The following is a 26,490-nucleotide window of genomic DNA, read 5'->3' on the forward strand; positions in this document are numbered from 1 at the left end:
ATAGTGGTATGCACCGTAGATTAATTTAATAAAGTAGGATAGAGAACTAATTTAAGTTGGTATGCACTCAGATAGTTTATGTACAACACTGTTGCCCACCATATGGATGGTTTAAGTGAACATGGAGTTTTTAATCCATTTTGTTGTGAGGCCTACAGTGATGTTTTTTATTATATATGTGTGTTGGTGTTGTGTAACATTATGTCATCCGATTGCTCTAATAGTTTCTTGTAACATAGGCAGGAGAGAAGCGGTTCTCAGTTGCTATGCAACGGTGGGACGTGACCCTCCGCATCAACACTACGTGGGACGCAACATTGTGTGATGGGTTTGCCAGTTGCCTAGCGACGCGGGTGCTGGCTGCGCCAATGTCACTTCCTGGTGATGGCGCAGGACATCACTACACTGCTGCTGATGGCTGGGGACTCATCTCTGGTTGCCGGGCAGTGCGGGGATTAGCGTCGTGTGCACCACTTCTGGGTGACGTCACAATGATGCGCCCCGCTGCTGCAGGCGGCCGGGAAACACCAGTGGTTTGTCTGATGGTGGGAAACTGCAGGCGCCGGATGACAGGTGAGCACAATGTGTTACCTATTAGGCATGTTATATAAAGCTGTATATGTGACATTATTGAGAGGATTCTCCCCTGATGATGGCGATGCCTGAAACGGACGCTGGAAGTTAACCCTGGAAAGGAAATTGTTCCCCAGGTTCTACTGAGTCTCCATGTTGTTAAGTATTGGTCATTCCTTTGCTCATATACTTCTTGTACATGACTGGAATTAAGAAAATAAATGCAGCTTGACATTGCTGTTAAATAGGGTGTAGTATGACTGGCCGGCGGCCGGGATCCCGACCGACGGCATACCGACAGCTGGGCAAGCGCTAATGAGCACCTTGCGGGCACGGTGGCATGCTGCGTGCGCCACACTTTTTATTCTTCCTCCAGGAGGGTCGATGACCCCCAAGAAGGAGAATATGTGTCGGCATGCCGGCGGTCTGGATCCCAGCGCCGGAATGATGGTCGCCGGGATCCCGGACGGCGGCATACTGAAGACCACCCGTTAAATGGTGTGCTGGTTCTGCTTCACTATAACCCCTGCTGGAGCCTCATGGTGAGGACTATTGAATATATATATATAATATATAGTTTTTCTTACTTATATACTACAAAAAGTGATTGCACAATGATTCAACCCTTTTTCTGCAATGAAGTAAACCACAATCTCTGCTGCAATCAGACGTCTTCAGATTGGCTGGAGTTCATTTGTGTACAAGAAAAGTATGCTCTATAGGAAACACACAATGAGAGGTCCCACAATGTGGTGCGTTTCAAAACCAGAGTTTTATCATGAAGATCAAATACCATTCCAAGCAAATCTGAGACATGGTGCACCTAATAAGTACTTTACTGGTATTTGCCATAAATGAATTAAGAGAGAGCTCCACTGAATTCATCTACAACATGTTAAATGCCATTTGATAGAAAAGGGCATTTGTTAGGGAGACCTCCAACAGCCAACTAAGTTAGAGTCTTCCATGGTAATTAGGCAATCCGTCCAAGGGGAAACAACATTCTAGTTACTGTACTTCACAACAAATCTGTGCCTTATGAAAGAGTAGAAAGTAGAAGAAGAGTGTCACTACTGTGAAGCATTGGTGGATAGAGCATACTCTTGTAGGGATGCTTCAGGGGCTGGAAAACAGCTCAACATTGAAGACAAAGTAGGAGCAAGCCATAGACAAACCTAAGCCACAGAAGACCTTTGCAAGAAACTTGCTATACTCTGAAGTAGGACCTTGGAGAAGCGTATATTCCACCTGGAAAATAAACTAAGGTAAATGTCATATTTTAGTGGCTTACTGCAAATACAATTTTTTATTTCAATCCTGATATGATTCGCTCAAAGCCCAGACCACAGTCTCCAGATATCAGCCACAAATGCTGCATCTACAGTTTCTTATATAGCGCAGCATATTCCATTGCACTCTGTGTGTGGGCCCCCTCTTCTCCTGTAGCCGTCACCGCCGCTGTTAGCGCTGTCAGCACTGAGACTCTGGCACAGTGCCAGAGTCTACAGCGCATGCGCAGGACTCTGAAAAAATGGCCGTCGAGCAATTTTTTCAGAGTCCTGCGCATGCGCAGTAGACTCTGGCACCGTGCCAGAGTCTCTAGTGCTCAGTGCGCTTGCAGCGTAGCAGCGGCGGTGACAGCTATGGGAGAGGAGGGGGCCCACACAGTCACGAATGGACGCCGGAAAGGTGAGTATAGAAGAAATGGGTGCAGTGTGTGCGGTGTGGGCCCCCTCTGGACCCAGGGGCCCACACCGCACACATTATAAATACGCCAGTGACCTAAGGGTGCTTCTACCAAGCATTAGCAGAGGGATGTGAGTCATTTTTAATGCTGTTTAGAATTTGTATGTAAGAAATGCTTTAGATTTCTTTCTTTTTCTTAATTTGACATTACAGAGTAATCAGCGGTAAGATTTCCGGAATGAGTTCACTTGATTCAACAATGTAGGAAAATACAATGTGCAAAATGACTCAGTATTAGCACCTGGAGGGCTTGTGCATTGCGCTACCTCCTGCCTCCCGTGCGGTACTTACCCCATTATAGTGTTCTGCTGGGTGATATTTTTGGGAAGATCCCCAATGCGCAGGAGAAAAGCTCTACACAGTGCTAGAGTATTTGCTGTCATCCGGTAAAAATGACACTGCCGGTAATAACATAGGGAAAGACCCACTGTACAGCACTCAGTGGGGTCTGTTTTGGGTGCAGGGTAGGAGATGCGCAGCCCCCCTGACCCAGAAGCACATATGCGCTGCGCAGCCTGCACCCATTCTAAATATGCAACTATCCACTGTGAGATCATTCAACAAGTTGCCGTAAAGAGACGCAGGTGTCTATTCATGAAGCAGTGAAAAATGTGGAAAAGTGAGCCAGTGGAGAAGTTGCCCATGGCAACCAATCAGCTGCTCTGTACAATTGTATAGTATGCAAATTATAAATGTTACTTCAATGCTGATTGGTTGCCATAGACAACTTCTCCACTGGCTCACTTCTCTGATCTTATCACTGCTTCACGAATAGACTCCACAAAATACAAATCAAGCCAGTTGTCTTGTTTTAACCCTACCCGTATACTGTAGATGCCTCTATTTTCAAATAAACTACAAAGAGGCGGAGTTTGATGGGGGGCTGTCCCTTTATCATTCATAATTGGCATCGGAGCTCCCGGTCAATGTGTATAATAGAGGAATTATGAAGCTGCTAGGAGGAGGATGGAAGAGGAAAGTCATTAGCAGCGACTATTTACTTGGCAGAGGTTTGGTGCAGTGGTAAAGCTTGCAAAGGTTATAGTGTATTGTTGACATTTGAAGCCAGAATCAGGATGATCTATAAGATAAAAAATAGCCATAGACTGCATGCAACTTTCCTGTGAAAGATGAACCTAATAAAACACTAGGGCCCATGAGTTCTTCCAAGTAAACAAGAAAAACAATAAAGAAAAGCCATGCAGGGCACCTAATAAAAGATGTTCAATCAAAGCAACATGTGCTATGTGACATTCCATTAACAGACACTTGTCTAGTAAACCAGTCTACACCTTGCAATAAAATATTGTGTGATTAGAAGAAGCTGTGACATCTCTCCAGGTAACAAAACCGTCATGTTCTTTAATAGGAATATTTGAATTAGCCTATAAAATAAATCTTATATCATTGACCCGGGTTATTTCAACTGGCCCCTGTCAGACCGCGCTGCAACCCCGGTTGCTGCACATTCACATGCAATAGCCCGGGTTTCGCTGGCGGTCTGAAAGGGGTATAACCAGTGGTGCAAGTAGAAAAAATATCTCATAGGTACTGTGTGCACGCGCCGGAAAAATGGGTGTGACCAAATGCCACATGGGGCGTGGCCAATGAAAATGGGGGCGTGATACACATATAGGGGGGGGGGCAGATACACTTATGACACCAATAGTGCCAGATACACATATGCCCCCACAGTGCCAGATACACCCCCACTGTGCCAGATATGCTCCTACAGTGCCAGATGCACAAATGCCCCATGGTGCCAGATGCACAAATGCCCCATGGTGCCAGATGCACAAATGCCCCACAGTGCTAGATACACAAATGCCCTCAGTAGTGCCATATATGCCCCAACAGTGCCAGATACACATTGCCCCAGAGTGTCAGATACACATATGCCCTCACAGTGCCAGATTTGCCCCCACTGCTCCAGATACACATATGCCCCCACAGTGCCAGATACACATGCCTCCAGAGTGCCAGATACACATATGCCCCCAGAGTGCCAGATACACATATGCCCTCACAGTGCCAGATATGCCCCCACTGCTCCAGATACACATATGCCCCCAGAGTGCCAGATACACATATGCCCTCACAGTGCCAGATATGCCCCCACTGCTCCAGATACACATATGCCCCCACAGTGCCAGATACACATGCCTCCAGAGTGCCAGATACACATATGCCCCCAGAGTGCCAGATATGCCTCTTCAGTGCCAGATATGTACTCTCAGGAAGGGAAGGATGAAGAGCAGCTCATATCAGCAATTTGCTCTGTTTCACATAGAATTGTGTGATGTAAGGAAGCATAGACGGCTCATCATTTCAGAATTTTGTGACTTGTATCCATAGATTTGTACTTTTATATAGTCAAGGAACTCAACTCAACAAAATGTATTGACCTAGTGTAAACACAGAAACAGCATAATACAAACTTGTACAGTATATAGAAAGCCCTCATCTCAGCCCGTGCACCTCTCTTCTTCACTTCTGCAGGTTACATTACTGTATTTTCTAATCAGTTACAGGTGTAGAGGGGTGGAGGTGCCACGAAGAAGTGAGAAGGAGGTCACTAAAGAATCCATTAAGGACAACTCGTAGCTACCAGCTGCCAATACACAAACACACTTACTAGCATTGCTCAAAGGTCCAAATCTGCTCTAAAACCATGGCAACCCATCAGCTATTACCTTTTATCTGCCTAATGGAAGTTAAGGGGGGTACACAAGGAGAGATCCGTGTTTAAATTCTAAGCAATCTGACTAGATTGCTTAGAAATGAAGCACGGATCTCTCCGTGTGTTGGGTGCCGGCGACAGCGATGCGCAGTCCCGCGCGTCGCTATCGCAAGCTCTAGATTTGGCATGCATGCCATATCTTGTGAGATCGCTCATTTCTCTGCGGTCTGTACTAGATCGCTCAGCACACATCTCCCCCATGTTACAGGGCATTACCGTAGGTAATGAAAGGAGGTTTACACATTTGAGTAAAAATAACCGTTTATTTCAGGAGAAAAAAAGTATTTTCACATTTATTTTTCTGCATGAAACACAAAACATTGTGCCATTATGACTAAAGCTTTCTGCGTTTGATACATTGAGTAACGCAATATACGTACTGCATGTGCGAGACAGACCGGAGTCTCCTTGAGTGGGACTAGGTGGGAAGTGTTACTACAGTTAGGGGGACATTTACTAAGCAGTGATTAGAGCGGAGAAGTGAGCCAGTGGAGAAGTTGCCCCATCAACCAATCAGCGGCTCTTTTTCATTTTATAGTATGCAAATGATAGAAGTTACTTTAGTGCTGATTGGTTGTCATGGGCAACTTCTCCACTGGCTCACTTCTCCTCTCTTAACACTGCTTAGTAAATGTCCCCCTTAGTACTTAGTGGAATCTGTGTCACTCCGTCTTGGTATCATAGCAAGCTCATTCATATATCTAGGTGGCTCTATGAAGCCTGGCGAGTGTATATTCTGTGCAGACACGCTGCCCCTAGTTGTTATAGTAACCAGGAAGAACATTTTGATAAATCAAGTAGAACGGACAGGCAAAGTCTAGCGATTGTGATCCTGTCCTGCAGATACAGTATATATATCTATGCCATTCCCATCAATAGCAGACATCACTAGGATTCTGCTCTGTCTATTCCTTATTCACCAAGTATTTGGCCTCCCTTCCAAGAGAACACAGATGAAAAAAGTCAAGGGGTAAGAATGGTAGGTCATCATACATGTCATCACACCACTGCGCCCCCCACAGACACACACACACACACACACACACACACACACACACACACACACACACACACACACACACACACACACACACACACACACACACACACATTGTATTATGTGACTTGTGACATCATACAGCAGACCACGATGACTCATTTTACTAGAAGAAGAAGAAGCGAGATCCAGGAGAATGACCTACTGTCCCAAGATCACTCCCTGAAATGATGTGTCTCCCAGGCATGCCAGGAGAGTAGGCAAGTGTGGTTAATTCTTTTGAATCTTAACAAATTATCCTTGAAAAGTTAATTGATGTAAACGAGTTTTGAAGTATAAACAGATTCTACCCAGTGTCATCTCTGGAAAATTAATTCCTGTGTTGGTGAAAACAAATGCAGATTTTAAGTAAGGGTTGGACATGGGGGAGTGCGGCACTGTGCAGGGTCTAAGGAGTCTATTTACGAAGCCCTGGAGAGAAATAAAGCACCAACCAACCAGCTCCTGTTATTTTTTCATGGCAGTCAGGAGCTGATTGGCTGGTACTTTATCTATCTCCACTTTATTTATCTCCAAGGCTTAGTAAATAAACCCCAAAGTAGCATAGGTGCTGCAGAGCTCCTGCGTCCCGCAGCGTCTACTCGCAGAGCCGCAGTACCGATGGAGGCGCACAGTCTCTGACCTCTATTGAAGATTTATTGGGAGGTGGCTATCCTGCCTACTTCACTGGTAAGATCCACCCACTCTTCCGGGAGCCTAGGGGACTACCAGAAAAATCATCAGTCTTCCAGGTCAGGAGGTAACTATGCAGTAATATACAGGTTGAGTCTCCCTTATCCAAAATGCTTGGGACCAGAGGTATTTTGGATATGGGATTTTTCCGTATTTTGGAATAATTGCATACCATAATGAGATATCATGGTGATGGGACCTAAGTCTAAGCACAGAATGCATTTATGTTTCATACACACCTTATACACACAGCCTGAAGGTCATTTTAGCTAATATTTTTTATAACTTTGTGCATTAAACAAAGTGTGTCTACATTCACACAATTCATTTATGTTTCATATACACCTTATACACACAGCCTGAAGGTCATTTAATACAATATTTTTAATAACTTTGTGTATTAAACAAAGTTTGTGTACATTAAGCCATCAAAAAACAAAGGTTTCACTGTCTCACTCTCACTCAAAAAAGTCTGTATTTCGGAATATTCCGTATTTCGGAATATTTGGATATGGGATACTCAACCTGTATTATGTCTTTACGAAATCAGATGCTACATTTACTTTTACAAATAGAGCAAGTTCCTGGAACAAAAAAGTTGAAAACCCAACATATTTGGAGTAAAGACAAAAAAGCTGCCTCATAACTACATAGCTCCCAGATGTCCAGATTAAGGGGTACATGTACTAAGCAGTGATAAAAGTGGAGAAGTGAGCCAGTGGAGAAGCTGCCCATGGCAACCAAGCAGCTGCTCTATATACTTTTATAGTATGCAAATTTGAAATGTTACGTCAGTGCTGATTGGTTGCCATGGGCAACTAATCCACTGGCTCACTTCTCTACTTTTATCACTGCTTAGTACATGTCCCCCTAAGGCCATTATCCCATCTGCGGACACATAGGCATTTCTATAATGGGTGCAGTGTGTGCGGTGCACACGGGCCCCACGGACCTAAAGCTTACATCCCAACTTTTGCATTCTGCAGTCCGAGATGATCCAAAAGGTAATGTAGCCTTGGATGAGAGGGGTGCAGCCTCTGTTGAGGGGGTGTGGCCTGACAGCATGACCCTGTTTTTACCATGGGAAGGTGGGGGGGGGGGGGGGGGAGGTCCAGCGACCCCTGAGCAACAGGACAGTGTCCCCTCTCCCCTCATCCCCGGCACACCACCCTACACTGTATAGATGCTGCATCTATCCAGAGGTGCGGGTGATCAAAGTCTCTCCCAACCACTCTACGAATAGCAGGACTGTTCCGCGGGAATCGGGACCGTTCAGAGGTATGGTTAGAAGTCAACATGGCATCTATTCTCCACCAGATTATAGTGCCTGGCGGCCCTCTGTCATTTACAATCAGAAAATTCCCTAAAACATGATGGAAAATGGGGACAAATAGAGGTCACATGTCATGAAAACACAGGACCTGTAGCAGCTATAATACTACAAGCATCACATTACATGCTATAAGCAAGATCTGACATGTCAGTGATAGTGGTCAGAAAGATCATAATATGGGAAAGGGCTTACCAAAAAGTGGGCGTAGCCTTGAGCATATGCGGGTGTAGTTAGGGTGGGTTGCAAAGGGCTCTGTGCGGATCTGGTTGGGTTTTGGGTGAGTGGAGTAGGGATTATGTTGTCCAGATTTTGAATCCAATGTTCTACATACTCCTCACTGCAGCCATCTAGAGGACGTGTATGAAAATGACAGCAGAGGTAACTGCAATACCGCTCCTGTAATAGAGACTACAAATATCTGTGTCTACTTTATAAACAGTTCCTTAGGCTTTTTGTGCACCACATTTCAGAGCTCATAAGGCGGTTTGAGGCACTTGCATATACATTTATATCACAATGTGTTGTAGCGGATGTTTCATGTGGCAGTCAGTGCTGGAACAGACATACCTTTGTACATTGCATTCAACTTTATTATACTTTCAGTATTAACTTAAAGGTCCTTAAAATGTACGATGCAAGAGATATGAAGAGCTGAAGTCACAGCGAGGACAGTCTGTTCCAGAAATGTCAGTACTGGGTACAATGCAAGCATGTCTGAATATATCTACACAGCTATTCCTGTCTTATCGCTCCCATGGATACAAAGAGAGTGCAAACATTGTAAAGAAAATAACAGAACTGGACATAGGTGTGAGAGATAACGGGGAATCTGTCTGGTACATATTATACACTTCTCAATGTGCTGATTTTATTTTTAATGTAAACCTATGTCACATAAGTCACAGTTATATTGCTGTTGTGTACTTCCGATCAGGGGCATCTTAAGCGAGAAAGGGGCTCATGTGCCGGCTTCATCCAGACCCCCTCCTCTCTCCCCAGGAGCATAGATGAGAAGACTCCGGCACCCAGCCAGAGTCCACTGTGCATGCTCTGGTGTCTGGGAATATAACACAGGCGCCATGCTCTTGGTGATTTTCCGACTGCACAGACGGGACTCCTTAGAAGTAAGTATAATACATGGGAGCAGGGCGCGGGCGTAATATGCAGGAGACAATGGAAGGTTGTCGTCTCTTCCATTGCCCTAGGTTCTGCCTCATGCGCTCCAGAGCAGGAATAAGCAGTGAGCCCAGGGGCCGAATATGCCGCGGTCCTCCCTCTCCCTGTCTGGGTGCTGATTGGGTGGTGGAAGCGAATGTGGAGGGGGAGGAGTGTGACTGTGATTGCAGGAGGCAGTGCCCCTCCCACAGCAGCGGACACCTATGGGGAGAGACTTCCTGCAAACCACCCCCAACCTAGCGTCCACTTCTCTTGGCAGCTGAACAGGGGGCACAAGCTGAATGTCTCACTTAGTAGATGACCCAGGCTGGTGACAAGCCTGGGCTCAGGTAATTAGTACCACCCTACCATCTTGGCACACCTGGAGGGAATGTGTGTATGGGTGCTGCTGGGACAAGGTGTTGGTGGTGAATATGAAGAGGATGGGGTGTAGCCTCCAGCTCCTAGTATGTACTTACTCCCATGTACAGGGCGTGTAGTGTGGGCACCCATTATACTGTGGATCCACCACTGCCATATTTGTATGTTATTATTACACCAATCTATTATTAGCATTAGCATCTGTAATGGTTCTTCTGGAAGAAGAGAACTGTAGAGCATAAAAAATCTCAGTCATTTTTCCATACTCCAGTTTTTTGGAAATAAACCAAATCGTATTGTTGCTGGTTCATCTGTAACCAACTGGTTAATTATAATGGAAAGAAAAATATTATTCCGTACTTCATTTTCCCAATGCAATGTTTACTTGAGGAGAACGGCAGCTGGGAGAATTATCTGGGTTGTGTGCCTTTAGACTGTAAATCCCAGCATAGCAGGAACTAATGCGAATGACAAGTATTCTCTGTATAGCACTGCATGAAATAGGTGGCACTAAATAAATAAATATAACAATAAGAATCATAGATGTGGGTGTATAACTTTCAACTAGCCCCTCGGCAGCAACTGCTAAGGGCCTCTCCTATCTTGTTCCCACATTCTCCGCTCTCTGGGGGGGACATGTATCAAACCTGTGATAGATAAATGATAGCTATTAGCTGATTTGTTGCTATGGGCAAATTCTCCACTTTCTCTCTTTTTGTAAGGTTTGATACATCTCACCCTCTGTCTCAACCTGAGTGTGATGCGGATGTATCAAACTTTCTAAAGAGGACAGGTAAAGTTGGCAATAGCAACCAATAAGCCAATAGCTTTCATTTCATAGAATGTACTGTACTTAATAAATGATAGCTGGAATCTAATTAGTTGTTATTGGCAACTTGTCCACCTGTCCATTTTAGAAGATTTGATACATCTCTCCATTTTTCTTGAGACTTCTGTTCCGCTGCATTAAACATTTGTGATACCTGCATTTTGCGAGGTTGCATCTTCACTAGTGCCCAACGCTGCCACGGCTATTTAGGGTACAGAGAGCCACGTCTGTCAGAAATTGTATTCCCCAGAATGCATTGCAGGAGTCCAGATGGGAAAAAAAGCAGGTAAATAAATGAAGGACGATAGGAGTGACAGTTGGAGGGAGGACAGAAGTGACAGAGCAGAGTCACAATAAAGGGTGAAGCGACTGGAAGTAAGGAAGAGGAAGCAGCTGAAAGGACCCCATTACAGCCGGGCTGAGGAGGGCCCATTGAGCTTGTGCAGAAGAAAGTTCCAGGTCTACTCAGCATGCAGAAGCAGAGCAAAGTAGAAACTGCTGAGAAACACTGTGTGAGATGCTGCAGAGTTGCTGTAATCACAAGAGATAAGAGAATTAGTTTGTCAGGGACTTATTACTCACATAGGTAAATATGTTCCAGTATGTAGCTACTAGCAATCGTTTGGAGTGAGACACTTCCTCAGATTTTGGTGAGAAAACCACTATTTTTGAACACACCAGCACCTGCTTTCCTGTGATAGATATAGCAGCATTAAGTATTGCACATAAAAGGGCTGAAACACATATATTATGGGCCCTAACTGTGGTGGGGCAGGTGGGAGTACAGCTCTAGGCCTCCACATAAGGTAATATTTAGTAGAATGCATTACTTATTATTCAAATGCAAGATTGCCTTCTCGAAAATTGTTTTCTATATTATTTGTGAAGTCTTGCTAATTAATCACTTACTTATAGTCACCCATTCTAATCTCAATTAAGGTCTTTAGAACTTTGGGGTCTATTTACTAAGCCTTGGATGGAGATAAAGTCGCTGAATATAAAGTACCAGCCAATCGGCTCCTAACTGCCACAGGCTGTGTTTGAAAAATGACAGTTAGGAGCCGATTGGTTGGTACTTTATCTCCAGCAACTTTATCTCCATCCAAGGCTTAGTAAATAAACCCCTAAATGTACAAAAAAATGTTGAATACATTTTGACTCTCATTGCCTGTAGTAGTTTGGGGAACCCCTGCCTCTCTGCTGAGGTGTTGTCTGAGTATAGAGTTGCCATCAGAGGAAGATTTCACAACATTGATACACTATAGAGGTAACTCAAGTTTGCACCTCACCACATCATCTCACCTCTGTGGGGTATAATAAACGCTGTTATTATGGCGTGATTGCGTGGTCCAACTGCATGTTACTAGCAGTCTGCTATTGGATACCCGCCTCCAGTTTGCAGCAAAGTAATGGGCCAGTTGGATATTAGGAGTAGAGATGAGCGCCTGAAATTTTTCGGGTTTTGTGTTTTGGTTTTGGGTTCGGTTCCGCGGCCGTGTTTTGGGTTCGAACGCGTTTTGGCAAAACCTCACCGAATTTTTTTTGTCGGATTCGGGTGTGTTTTGGATTCGGGTGTTTTTTTCAAAAAACACTAAAAAACAGCTTAAATCATAGAATTTGGGGGTCATTTTGATCCCAAAGTATTATTAACCTCAAAAACCATAATTTACACTCATTTTCAGTCTATTCTGAATACCTCACACCTCACAATATTATTTTTAGTCCTAAAATTTGCACCGAGGTCGCTGTGTGAGTAAGATAAGCGACCCTAGTGGCCGACACAAACACCGGGCCCATCTAGGAGTGGCACTGCAGTGTCACGCAGGATGTCCCTTCCAAAAAACCCTCCCCAAACAGCACATGACGCAAAGAAAAAAAGAGGCGCAATGAGGTAGCTGTGTGAGCAAGATTAGCGACCCTAGTGGCCGACACAAACACCGGGCCCATCTAGGAGTGGCACTGCAGTGTCACGCAGGATGGCCCTTCCAAAAAACCCTCCCCAAACAGCACATGACGCAAAGAAAAAAAGAGGCGCAATGAGGTAGCTGACTGTGTGAGTAAGATTAGCGACCCTAGTGGCCGACACAAACACCGGGCCCATCTAGGAGTGGCACTGCAGTGTCACGCAGGATGTCCCTTCCAAAAAACCCTCCCCAATCAGCACATGATGCAAAGAAAAAGAAAAGAAAAAAGAGGTGCAAGATGGAATTGTCCTTGGGCCCTCCCACCCACCCTTATGTTGTATAAACAAAACAGGACATGCACACTTTAACCAACCCATCATTTCAGTGACAGGGTCTGCCACACGACTGTGACTGATATGACGGGTTGGTTTGGACCCCCCCCAAAAAAGAAGCAATTAATCTCTCTTTGCACAAACTGGCTCTACAGAGGCAAGATGTCCACCTCATCTTCACCCTCCGATATATCACCGTGTACATCCCCCTCCTCACAGATTATCAATTCGTCCCCACTGGAATCCACCATCTCAGCTCCCTGTGTACTTTGTGGAGGCAATTGCTGCTGGTCAATGTCTCCGCGGAGGAATTGATTATAATTCATTTTAATGAACATCATCTTCTCCACATTTTCTGGATGTAACCTCGTACGCCGATTGCTGACAAGGTGAGCGGCGGCACTAAACACTCTTTCGGAGTACACACTTGTGGGAGGGCAACTTAGGTAGAATAAAGCCAGTTTGTGCAAGGGCCTCCAAATTGCCTCTTTTTCCTGCCAGTATAAGTACGGACTGTGTGACGTGCCTACTTGGATGCGGTCACTCATATAATCCTCCACCATTCTATCAATGTTGAGAGAATCATATGCAGTGACAGTAGACGACATGTCCGTAATCGTTGTCAGGTCCTTCAGTCCGGACCAGATGTCAGCATCAGCAGTCGCTCCAGACTGCCCTGCATCACCGCCAGCGGGTGGGCTCGGAATTCTGAGCCTTTTCCTCGCACCCCCAGTTGCGGGAGAATGTGAAGGAGGAGATGTTGACAGGTCGCGTTCCGCTTGACTTGACAATTTTGTCACCAGCAGGTCTTTCAACCCCAGCAGACCTGTGTCTGCCGGAAAGAGAGATCCAAGGTAGGCTTTAAATCTAGGATCGAGCACGGTGGCCAAAATGTAGTGCTCTGATTTCAACAGATTGACCACCCGTGAATCCTTGTTAAGCGAATTAAGGGCTGCATCCACAAGTCCCACATGCCTAGCGGAATCGCTCCCTTTTAGCTCCTTCTTCAATGCCTCCAGCTTCTTCTGCAAAAGCCTGATGAGGGGAATGACCTGACTCAGGCTGGCAGTGTCTGAACTGACTTCACGTGTGGCAAGTTCAAAGGGCATCAGAACCTTGCACAACGTTGAAATCATTCTCCACTGCACTTGAGACAGGTGCATTCCACCTACTATATCGTGCTCAATTGTATAGGCTTGAATGGCCTTTTGCTGCTCCTCCAACCTCTGAAGCATATAGAGGGTTGAATTCCACCTCGTTACCACTTCTTGCTTCAGATGATGGAAGGGCAGGTTCAGTAGTTTTTGGTGGTGCTCCAGTCTTCTGTACGTGGTGCCTGTACGCCGAAAGTGTCCCGCAATTTTTCTGGCCACCGACAGCATCTCTTGCACGCCCCTGTCGTTTTTTAAAAAATTCTGCACCACCAAATTCAAGGTATGTGCAAAACATGGGACGTGCTGGAATTTGCCCATATTTAATGCACACACAATATTGCTGGCGTTGTCCGATGCCACAAATCCACAGGAGAGTCCAATTGGGGTAAGCCATTCCGCGATGATCTTCCTCAGTTGCCGTAAGAGGTTTTCAGCTGTGTGCGTATTCTGGAAAGCGGTGATACAAAGCGTAGCCTGCCTAGGAAAGAGTTGGCGTTTGCGAGATGCTGCTACTGGTGCCGCCGCTGCTGTTCTTGCGGCGGGAGTCCATACATCTACCCAGTGGGCTGTCACAGTCATATAGTCCTGACCCTGCCCTGCTCCACTTGTCCACATGTCCGTGGTTAAGTGGACATTGGGTACAACTGCATTTTTTAGGACACTGGTGAGTCTTTTTCTGACGTCCGTGTACATTCTCGGTATCGCCTGCCTAGAGAAGTGGAACCTAGATGGTATTTGGTAACGGGGGCACACTGCCTCAATAAATTGTCTAGTTCCCTGTGAACTAACGGCGGATACCGGACGCACGTCTAACACCAACATAGTTGTCAAGGACTCAGTTATCCGCTTTGCAGTAGGATGACTGCTGTGATATTTCATCTTCCTCGCAAAGGACTGTTGAACAGTCAATTGCTTACTGGAAGTAGTACAAGTGGGCTTACGACTTCCCCTCTGGGATGACCATCGACTCCCAGCGGCAACAACAGCAGCGCCAGCAGCAGTAGGCGTTACACGCAAGGATGCATCGGAGGAATCCCAGGCAGGAGAGGACTCGTCAGAATTGCCAGTGACATGGCCTGCAGGACTATTGGCATTCCTGGGGAAGGAGGAAATTGACACTGAGGGAGTTGGTGGGGTGGTTTGCGTGAGCTTGGTTACAAGAGGAAGGGATTTACTGGTCAGTGGACTGCTTCCGCTGTCACCCAAAGTTTTTGAACTTGTCACTGACTTATTATGAATGCGCTGCAGGTGACGTATAAGGGAGGATGTTCCGAGGTGGTTAACGTCCTTACCCCTACTTATTACAGCTTGACAAAGGGAACACACGGCTTGACACCTGTTGTCCGCATTTCTGGTGAAATACCTCCACACCGAAGAGCTGATTTTTTTGGTATTTTCACCTGGCATGTCAACGGCCATATTCCTCCCACGGACAACAGGTGTCTCCCCGGGTGCCTGACTTAAACAAACCACCTCACCATCAGAATCCTCCTGGTCAATTTCCTCCCCAGCGCCAGCAACACCCATATCCTCCTCATCCTGGTGTACTTCAACACTGACATCTTCAATCTGACTATCAGGAACTGGACTGCGGGTGCTCCTTCCAGCACTTGCAGGGGGCGTGCAAATGGTGGAAGGCGCATGCTCTTCACGTCCAGTGTTGGGAAGGTCAGGCATCGCAACCGACACAATTGGACTCTCCTTGTGGATTTGGGATTTCGAAGAATGCACAGTTCTTTGCTGTGCTGCTTTTGCCAGCTTGAGTCTTTTCATTTTTCTAGCGAGAGGCTGAGTGCTTCCATCCTCATGTGAAGCTGAACCACTAGCCATGAACATAGGCCAGGGCCTCAGCCGTTCCTTGCCACTCCGTGTGGTAAATGGCATATTGGCAAGTTTACGCTTCTCCTCCGACAATTTTATTTTAGGTTTTGGAGTCCTTTTTTTACTGATATTTGGTGTTTTGGATTTGACATGCTCTGTACTATGACATTGGGCATCGGCCTTGGCAGACGACGTTGCTGGCATTTCATCGTCTCGGCCATGACTAGTGGCAGCAGCTTCAGCACGAGGTGGAAGTGGATCTTGATCTTTCCCTAATTTTGGAACCTCAACATTTTTGTTCTCCATATTTTAATAGGCACAACTAAAAGGCACCTCAGGTAAACAATGGAGATGGATGGATTGGATACTAGTATACAATTATGGACGGGCTGCCGAGTGCCGACACAGAGGTAGCCACAGCCGTGAACTACCGCACTGTACTGTGTCTGCTGCTAATATATAGACTGGTTGATAAAGAGATAGTATACTCGTAACTAGTATGTATGTATAAAGAAAGAAAAAAAAACCACGGTTAGGTGGTATATACAATTATGGACGGGCTGCCGAGTGCCGACACAGAGGTAGCCACAGCCGTGAACTACCGCACTGTACTGTGTCTGCTGCTAATATATAGACTGGTTGATAAAGAGATAGTATACTCGTAACTAGTATGTATGTATAAAGAAAGAAAAAAAAACCACGGTTAGGTGGTATATACAATTATGGACGGGCTGCCGAGTGCCGACACAGAGGTAGCCACAGCCGTGAACTACCGCACTGTACTGTGTCTGCTGCTAATATATAGACTGGTTGATAAAGAGATAGTATACTCGTAACTAGTATGTATGTATAAAGAAAGAAAAAAAAACCACGGTTAGGTGGTATATACAATTATGGACGGGCTGCCGAGTGCCGACACAGAGGTAGCCACAGCGGTGAACTACCGCACTGTACTGTGTCTGCTGCTAATATATAGACTGTTGATAAAGAGATAGTATACTCGTAACTAGTATGTATGTATAAAGAAAGAAAAAAAAACCACGGTTAGGTGGTATATACAATTATGGACGGGCTGCCGAGTGCCGACACAGAGGTAGCCACAGCCGTGAACTACCGCACTGTACTGTGTCTGCTGCTAATATATAGACTGGTTGATAAAGAGATAGTATACTCGTAACTAGTATGTATGTATAAAGAAAGAAAAAAAAACCACGGTTAGGTGGTATATACAATTATGGACGGGCTGCCGAGTGCCGACACAGAGGTAGCCACAGCCGTGAACTACCGCACTGTACTGTGTCTGCTGCTAATATATAGACTGGTTGATAAAGAGATAGTATACTCGTAACTAGTATGTATGTATAAAGAAAGAAAAAAAAACCACGGTTAGGTGGTATATACAATTATGGACGGGCTGCCGAGTGCCGACACAGAGGTAGCCACAGCCGTGAACTACCGCACTGTACTGTGTCTGCTGCTAATATATAGACTGGTTGATAAAGAGATAGTATACTCGTAACTAGTATGTATGTATAAAGAAAGAAAAAAAAACCACGGTTAGGTGGTATATACAATTATGGACGGGCTGCCGAGTGCCGACACAGAGGTAGCCACAGCGGTGAACTACCGCACTGTACTGTGTCTGCTGCTAATATTTAGACTGGTTGATAAAGAGATAGTATACTCGTAACTAGTATGTATGTATAAAGAAAGAAAAAAAAACCACGGTTAGGTGGTATATACAATTATGGACGGGCTGCCGAGTGCCGACACAGAGGTAGCCACAGCCGTGAACTACCGCACTGTACTGTGTCTGCTGCTAATATATAGACTGGTTGATAAAGAGATAGTATACTCGTAACTAGTATGTATGTATAAAGAAAGAAAAAAAAACCACGGTTAGGTGGTATATACAATTATGGACGGGCTGCCGAGTGCCGACACAGAGGTAGCCACAGCCGTGAACTACCGCACTGTACTGTGTCTGCTGCTAATATATAGACTGGTTGATAAAGAGATAGTATACTCGTAACTAGTATGTATGTATAAAGAAAGAAAAAAAAACCACGGTTAGGTGGTATATACAATTATGGACGGGCTGCCGAGTGCCGACACAGAGGTAGCCACAGCCGTGAACTACCGCACTGTACTGTGTCTGCTGCTAATATATAGACTGGTTGATAAAGAGATAGTATACTCGTAACTAGTATGTATGTATAAAGAAAGAAAAAAAAACCACGGTTAGGTGGTATATACAATTATGGACGGGCTGCCGAGTGCCGACACAGAGGTAGCCACAGCCGTGAACTACCGCACTGTACTGTGTCTGCTGCTAATATATAGACTGGTTGATAAAGAGATAGTATACTCGTAACTAGTATGTATGTATAAAGAAAGAAAAAAAAACCACGGTTAGGTGGTATATACAATTATGGACGGGCTGCCGAGTGCCGACACAGAGGTAGCCACAGCCGTGAACTACCGCACTGTACTGTGTCTGCTGCTAATATATAGACTGGTTGATAAAGAGATAGTATACTCGTAACTAGTATGTATGTATAAAGAAAGAAAAAAAAACCACGGTTAGGTGGTATATACAATTATGGACGGGCTGCCGAGTGCCGACACAGAGGTAGCCACAGCCGTGAACTACCGCACTGTACTGTGTCTGCTGCTAATATATAGACTGGTTGATAAAGAGATAGTATACTCGTAACTAGTATGTATGTATAAAGAAAGAAAAAAAAACCACGGTTAGGTGGTATATACAATTATGGACGGGCTGCCGAGTGCCGACACAGAGGTAGCCACAGCCGTGAACTACCGCACTGTACTGTGTCTGCTGCTAATATATAGACTGGTTGATAAAGAGATAGTATACTCGTAACTAGTATGTATGTATAAAGAAAGAAAAAAAAACCACGGTTAGGTGGTATATACAATTATGGACGGGCTGCCGAGTGCCGACACAGAGGTAGCCACAGCCGTGAACTACCGCACTGTACTGTGTCTGCTGCTAATATAGACTGGTTGATAAAGAGATAGTATACTACTAATATTATATATACTGGTGGTCAGGTCACTGGTCACTAGTCACACTGGCAGTGGCACTCCTGCAGCAAAAGTGTGCACTGTTTAATTTTAATATAATATTATGTACTCCTGGCTCCTGCTATAACCTATAACAAACTGGCACTGCAGTAGTGCTCCCCAGTCTCCCCCACAATTATAAGCTGTGTGAGCTGAGCAGTCAGACAGATATATAATATATATAGATGATGCAGCACACTGGCCTGAGCCTGAGCAGTGCACACAGATATGGTATGTGACTGACTGAGTCACTGTGTGTATCGTTTTTTTCAGGCAGAGAACGGATATATTAAATAAACTGCACTGTGTGTCTGGTGGTCACTCACTATATAATATATTATGTACTCCTGGCTCCTGCTATAACCTATAACTGGCACTGCAGTAGTGCTCCCCAGTCTCCCCCACAATTATAAGCTGTGTGAGCTGAGCAGTCAGACAGATATATATAATATTATATATAGATAATAGATGATGCAGCACACTGGCCTGAGCCTGAGCAGTGCACACAGATATGGTATGTGACTGAGTCACTGTGTGCTGTGTATCGCTTTTTTCAGGCAGAGAACGGATTATAAATAAAACTGGTGGTCACTATCAGCAAAACTCTGCACTGTACTGAGTACTCCTAATGCTCCCCAAAATTAGTAAATCAAGTGTCTCTCTAATCTATTCTAAACGGAGAGGACGCCAGCCACGTCCTCTCCCTATCAATCTCAATGCACGTGTGAAAATGGCGGCGACGCGCGGCTCCTTATATAGAATCCGAGTCTCGCGATAGAATCCGAGCCTCGCGAGAATCCGACAGCGTCATGATGACGTTCGGGCGCGCTCGGGTTAACCGAGCAAGGCGGGAAGATCCGAGTCGCTCGGACCCGTGAAAAAAACCATGAAGTTCTGGCGGGTTCGGATTCAGAGAAACCGAACCCGCTCATCTCTAATTAGGAGCCCCATCTTCCCCCACTGCCTGTGCACCTTCCTAAGCCAGGTGGTCACCCATTGTATCACATTATAATCTCAACTATTGGGCTTCAAGGAAATCTCACAGGTAGGTACAGTTTCCCACCCTTCCGAAGTATAGAATTGTAGACACCTTGCCCTATGTTTAACAATCAACTAATAATACAAAAACCCCATTAGATAAGAAACCATCTCTGTAAGGCAGATGCTGGAGAGAGGTCTCTCCTTCAGTCACCTGTCCACTGGTCTGACATCTGCTTCCAGTCAGTCATGGCCATGCACTATTTATATACTGAGATTTCATTTACTTATGTGCTGACATTTTTCCTGCTTCATGAGAAGACTCTTTACATTTATCTTCCAGCTTCAATTGCTAAACCTGCAGTCTCAAAAAGTTGGAAAACTTTCTTTGTAACGTAAAAGTTTCCCTACAGTCATTGTCTGACAACTACTTCTTGCACAAAGCGCAACTGAAATATAGAACTTTTTAATGATGTTCTTCACGATCTTCTCAGGAATAATGGTCAGACTGCACTGTGAAACAGGAAATGCATATACTTACATTACAGCCTCCTGTGATAATGCTTTACAATAAGATAGATTTTTCACTAAGAGACGAACAAAGTGATTCAACGTGGTTTGGAATTTGACTGATTTTGGACAGTTTGCCTGTCCTGATTTAAGTAGATAAAAATACAGCATCATTAATAAAAAATAACAAAGTAATGTTTATAGAATGAAATGATTCATAGAATGACAAAAGTAAGAAAAGATGGAACTCAAATAATAACTTTGATTTTAAAAAGAAGCAGGCTTCTGTCTGTACTGTTATAGAACTAAATTCACATGTTTGAGTCACATCATTATGACCTCCTACATTTGACATCGGCAGTGCGTAGCCCATGAAGTACGTCATGTTTCGTGCGCTGGCTTGGTGGGTATATAAGGTGTGCAATAGGCTGTCTGCACATATATCGCTTGTTGCTGTCATGGGTAAAAGGGGTGATTTATCCGAGTTGCAAAAAGGGATAATTATTGTCTCTAGGGCAGCAGTATTTCTGACACAGCGCAGTGTGTGAAAAGTTTGCGTGCTGCTGTGGTGACGGTGTATCATGACTACAAATGGCACCACTGCGAATAACCGACGTGGAAACTGCGGCGCACCATGTGCCATTGATGTGAGAGGTGAACGTCAGCTACGAAGGTGCGTGAGGGCTGGCTGACGCTCTACAGTGGAGCAGCTCACCCGTGCTGCACACAGCGGCTACTTTGGCTATTAGCTGGTGGTCATAATAATGTGATTCGACTATGATACTGCCATTCAAGTATGCATGGGTTTTTAACTCCAGTGTCATGATGACAGGTCATGTTTTCAGGATTACTATCTGTGGCTAGATAATTACTGACCCAGAAAATGTGATTAATTTACCTGTGCATGATTAAAGAAATCCTGAAAACATGGCATGTTGAAATACTTGTGGACTGTAGGTGAAAACACCATCACTAATGTATAGTACCACTGAATTTAAATTTGAGCATTAGATACCCGAGTAAAGTCCCCATTTTTGTTGTATGAAAAAATATATATATATTATTTTGTCTGTTCCAGCTCTAGAAACGTATGTACTCAGTAGGGCTTATTTAATAAAATTGTGATATAACCATAAAATCCAATCAGAAATCAGCTTTCACGTTCTAAACTACAGTTGAAAATTAGACCTCCCAACCGTCCCGATTTGACAGGACAGTCCCGCTTTTCAGGCAATGTCCCATCTTACCACCTATGTTCCGCAGTGTTCCATTGGGGGAGGTTGGAAGATCTCTCTCACTCTCTTTGACCTGCTGCTCTGCGTTGTAGGGCAATGGTGAATGAATGTTGCAAGTAGTAGAGAGAGAGAGAGACTGGGGGCAGCTTGGAAAGCGCTGGGGTTAGCTCGGAAAGCGCTTGGCACGCCCCCAGTGTGACTAAATGAGGGCATGATGCTCGGGCGATCCGATCATCAGGTCAAAAGGCCATGCCCCTTTGGTGAATGGCAGTGTCCAGATCTCCACCTTGCAAAAAAATTACAAGAATTTGATTGGTTGCTATGGGTTATAGCACACTTGTGCACTTGACACCATTATTTATTAACTAAGGAGAACCACTTGATTGACATTACAATGAGGTAGTTTAAACTTCTAGGCCGGGGGCTGTCTTGTGCGCTTATCATACAGCAAGTTGGTGGTCCTTGGTTTCAAGGTGTGTTTATGGTAGAGATGTGCGCCGACCCCCGTATACCGTTTTAGTTTTGGTTCTAATTCATCGTCGGGTTTTAGTTTTGATGTTGCCAAAACTGCCTTCACTGGTTTTGGTTTTGGATTTTGAATCGTGTGTGGAATATCATCGCTCAAAAGTAGTAGTATTTAACAAAACCCTAAACCATGTGTAAAATAGCAACAGCAGACGTGGATGCACATGCCTATTCTCAGTGACCAATTTGTACCTCCCTCCTGGTGGCGCTGGGCCATTTATGACTGGCACTCTGTGCCCATGTAAAGCCCTGATCAATCAGCCTTTTTGTTGAGCATCTTCCCCAAATTTCCCATACCAAAAAAAAACAGTGTTCCGTACCTGCTGGATACCGTGTGGGGTACAGTGCTGAATACTTTGGGACACACAGTTAAATATTGAGCGGGTTACAGTGCGGGACACACCGTGCAGGTCAGATACAGTGCAGGTCGGATACAGGACGGGTTGGATACAGTGCAGGACACACACTTCAGGTCGTATACAGTACATGTCGGATACAATGTGGGTCAGATACAGTGCAGGTCGGATACAGGACAGGTTGGATACAGTGCAGGACACACACTTCAGGTCGTATACAGTGCATGTCGGATACAATGTGGGTCAGATACAGTGCAGGTCGGATACAGGACAGGTTGGATACAGTGCAGGACACACACTTCAGGTCGTATACAGTGCATGTCGGATACAATGTGGGTCAGATACACTGCAGGTTACAGTGCAGGTTGGATACAGTGTGGACTGCATATAGTGGGGTTGAGATACAGTTCATGTTACAATGCGGGTCAGATACAGTGTGGGTCGGATACAGTGCAGGTTACAGTCCGGGTTGAGTACAATGCTGGTAGACATGCCAGCTGTAGCCTAGAAGTAATAATGCATGTACTGTGACAGCAGGCAGGAGGATCCCTCCGATTGTAAATGCTGCAGTGTACACAGCGCTCTGTCAGTGACTGCCATGCCTGGCTTGTGTGTGGCTGCAGCACAGCAGCAGCCACCTGGAGTGTCGAGAACATATTGGCTGAGAACCGTGAGAACGTCTCTCTTAGCCAATCAGTAGTCAGCCCATTGGTTTGCACCCAAATCAAAAACCAGCAAGATCAAACACCCGGAAGATGACATTTTGCCTTGTTTTCAGATCTGAGGCAGGTGGGGCGGCCTAAATCCTGTCCTGGAGCTACTCGGATTGGGTAAATTACAGTGGTCTCGGATTGGGTAAATTCAAGCCTGCTCATCTTGATAAGACATTGGTTTGTGGACTAATGCCTCTTTGTTTGCTTTTTTTCTCACCAACCTTACTGTTATATTATTATTATTATTATTATTATTATTATGATGTGTATTTAAGTGATGTGCACGCACTATGACATCCCTCAGATGATAGACCGCCAAGCACAATGGCTGCTCAGTGAGAAACGCACTAGGAAATACAGGACAGACCAATCAGTTTTAAAATAAACAAGGTGCACTTATTATCAAGCACGTGCTCCCTTTTGGTATATACAGTATGCGGTGATGTTAAAGACGTAAAAGCAATAAACATAAGCAGCAATAAGTGCATATAATAATAACTATGTACAATTTCCAGTTTCTGTAGATATAATAATATAGTATTATAGTGTTCTGCTGAGCATTATCAAGGCACGGTAGCGGTAATACAAGACTTTGGGAAACTAGTGTTTTGTGCGCCCCATATAACTAATTCCTTCTGAGTGGAATTCTATGAGCGTCTGTGAATTTAAACATCTGTTTAACAAGTGCTTATTGCCTGACTGTTGTTCTGCTACTGAAAGCTCTGCTTTTAACCTCAGAGTCAACCACAAAACATGCTGAAAACAAGCATGGACAATTTACAAATCATCCACTAATGTGGAAAACACATTTCACTCTCCGCCCTGATCTGAAAACCTGTCAGAGACTGTCAAAACGTGGGATTACAAATTTTTTTTTTTACTTAGGTAAAAAATTTTTTTTTTAGAGAGTGTTAATGGCAATAGCAGATTGGAGAGAGGAAAGGTCCCCTGAAATCACATATACACCCTACACATCTGAGATGACATGCAAGCAGTCTTGTTATTAGTATAGATGCCGGTTCTTCTAATGAAGCAGTGACTACTGTACAGTATTTTGAATATTTATTCGTCTTCTACTGTTCTTGACTAAATTAAATTAAGGGTATCCACTTGTGTTATAGACACTTAGGGCCGGGTGCAGTTTTGAACGGATTTAAGGGCGGGATGTATTAACATACATCGCCGCCCCTCGCCGGTTACCGCAGCGATGTTGATCGCATATGTACTAACATATGCGATCAACATCGCGATGCGGTGACGGAGGCCCCCCGCGATACCTGTTAGGTGGTCTGCGGGGGGTCTCCGTCACCTCCCTGGGGTCCCCACACTGGCTAGATGCCGGGAAGCAGCAGCAGGCTGCCCCCGGCACCTCCTCCTCCCCCCTGCAGCCGGAGGGACGTCCGGCTGCGTTGCTAGGGGGAGGAGGACACTACCTTCCGGGTCCAGGGCAGCCTGGAGGAAGGTAAGCCAGGGGGAAGGGGGGTCGGCGTCTGCGGCGGGGGTCGACGGTGTCGGCGGGTTGCGGCGGTCGGCGAAAAGAAGCCCATAGGCTTCTATAGGGTTTCGCCATCCAGAGATGGCGAAACCCTGGACGCCGAAAACGCTGCGGTAGGGTCTTAGTAAATATGAAAATGCTGTAAAACCCCCATTTTCGGGGGTTTTACCGCATTTTTGCTTTAGTACATCCCGCCCACAGTGTGTGTGCATGGAAACAGAGGTGTAGGTAGGTGCCATGGTGGCCGGAGCAAAGTTATGTTTTGGCGCCCCCCTCTACTGTACTGAATTGGGGGCCTAGCCAACTAGACCTTGTGGAACTCAGGATGAAAGTTTCATTTGGGTGCCCCCAATGTTTAAAATAGGATCAGTGTGTGCCAAACGCTTGCAACAATAATATAAGGGCGTGGCATTACGAATGTTAACATTACTGCCTCACAGCACTGAGGTCATGGGTTCGAGTACCACCATGTGTGGAGTTTGTATATTCTCCCTGTGCTTGGGTGGGTTTCCTCTGGGTACTCCGGTTTCCTCCCACAATACAAAAATATACTGCTAGGTTTATTGGCTCCCAACAAAAATTAACAACTGGTAATAATAAACAAATAATGGCTTCACTGGGCAGGTGCATGGCCACACAATAGTACGCATTCACATTACATTAGAAAGAAACGCTGCATCAGGTGGAGCAGAAAGAGGTTCTGCAGAAGTCGAGACAGAAAGAGGTGCTGCAGCAGCTAGGGTGGAGAGAGCAGCTGCAGGACAGAAGTAACCCTGCTGCACAGCTACAAGCAGACAGTAAAACGTATAAAGAGGTCGGGCAGAGCTTCGGCATGTGCCGACTGTCAGTGTCTCCTGCTGTCCCCTCCGACTCTGTGTGCGCCCCCTTTACTTCTCCTCCTCCTGCTCTGTGGCTTCCAGTGGCCCACGGGAAGGGTAGGGCAGCATGCCCTCTAACTTTTTCCCTATCTAGGCAAGACCGCCGCCTATCCATACTGGTGATGTAACAGGGTGGGATGCCCCAGTGCTGCCCCCATCTTCCTGTGGGGTGGGGCTGCTGGTACCATGCAGTACGGCACTGCCCAGAAAGTCCTGAGCAGGGACGTACTGGGGCTGTATTAGAGCCCTGGCATTAATGTAGCCACTCGTACCTACGGTGAGCATGCTTGTGATAATAGGGCGTGGCCACAGCTCATGGGGGTGTAGCCTCGCAGCGCCCCCACTGTGTCTCTGTATGCTGGGTGGCTGTTAGGATCTTGCTTTTTAACCCCCTCGATGTGATGACCTCTTAGGTACCCGTGAGAGCAACTCTTAACACAAAGAATAAACACGCAGCTGTTGGTTAAGAATCACTCTGTTTATTATAGGGATTACAGCTTACTATATAGATAAGACACATGGGTGTATACAATAGTGCAAGAACACAATTGGATAATGAAGGTAACATACGACACTACATGCAGGATATCATACAGCGGAAGCATGAATAGCACGAGGGCACCACGAGCTCTATGTCCTTATAAGGGTTTCCGTACACGGACAGGGGTACGTGTCGAAACTAAGGCACAGTTAGTACATTGTTTCAGTGTGTGGCGTGGGAGTAGCTTCATAAGGTTATAACCTTATGTGGGAACATTGAGACGTCTTTGTCTCTGTAGCAATAACAGTAAAACAAAGGACATGGACCCTTTAACCCTTCAACCCCCTCTTAGAATCATAAATTCATGTGATATGATTCTTACCAGGAGGTTTCCCTGAACGGTATTTGGCCAGATATTGTTTATAACCTGCAGGTGAGTTGTCATGTGGTGGGGCTATAGACTCATACATGAGAGTATTCTCGATGGTCTTAGTTGTGAGCCGTCGGCAACATGGTAGGATGCAGAACACAA

The 26,490-nt window shown here is 45.3% G+C and overlaps 1 protein-coding gene across 2 annotated transcripts in view; it reads left to right on the forward strand.

The window, feature by feature from the left end:
- SORCS2 (sortilin related VPS10 domain containing receptor 2) overlaps nucleotides 1-26,490 on the forward strand; it is a 1,363,792-nt gene that overhangs the window by 360,072 nt on the left and 977,230 nt on the right. Inside the window, exon 1 of one of the 2 annotated variants that reach the window (XM_063923923.1) lies at nucleotides 9,152-9,245. The exons of the other annotated variant lie outside the window; for it this stretch is intronic. Coding sequence (XP_063779993.1) covers nucleotides 9,201-9,245 — 45 coding nt within the window. The 5' untranslated portion in view covers nucleotides 9,152-9,200. Of the gene's footprint in view, nucleotides 1-9,151; nucleotides 9,246-26,490 lie in introns of those variants that run through there. 2 annotated transcript variants of the gene reach the window in all.

Source organism: Pseudophryne corroboree, chromosome 1 (genome assembly GCF_028390025.1).
Source record: "Pseudophryne corroboree isolate aPseCor3 chromosome 1, aPseCor3.hap2, whole genome shotgun sequence".
In the NCBI taxonomy this organism is placed as follows: Eukaryota; Metazoa; Chordata; class Amphibia; order Anura; family Myobatrachidae; genus Pseudophryne; species Pseudophryne corroboree.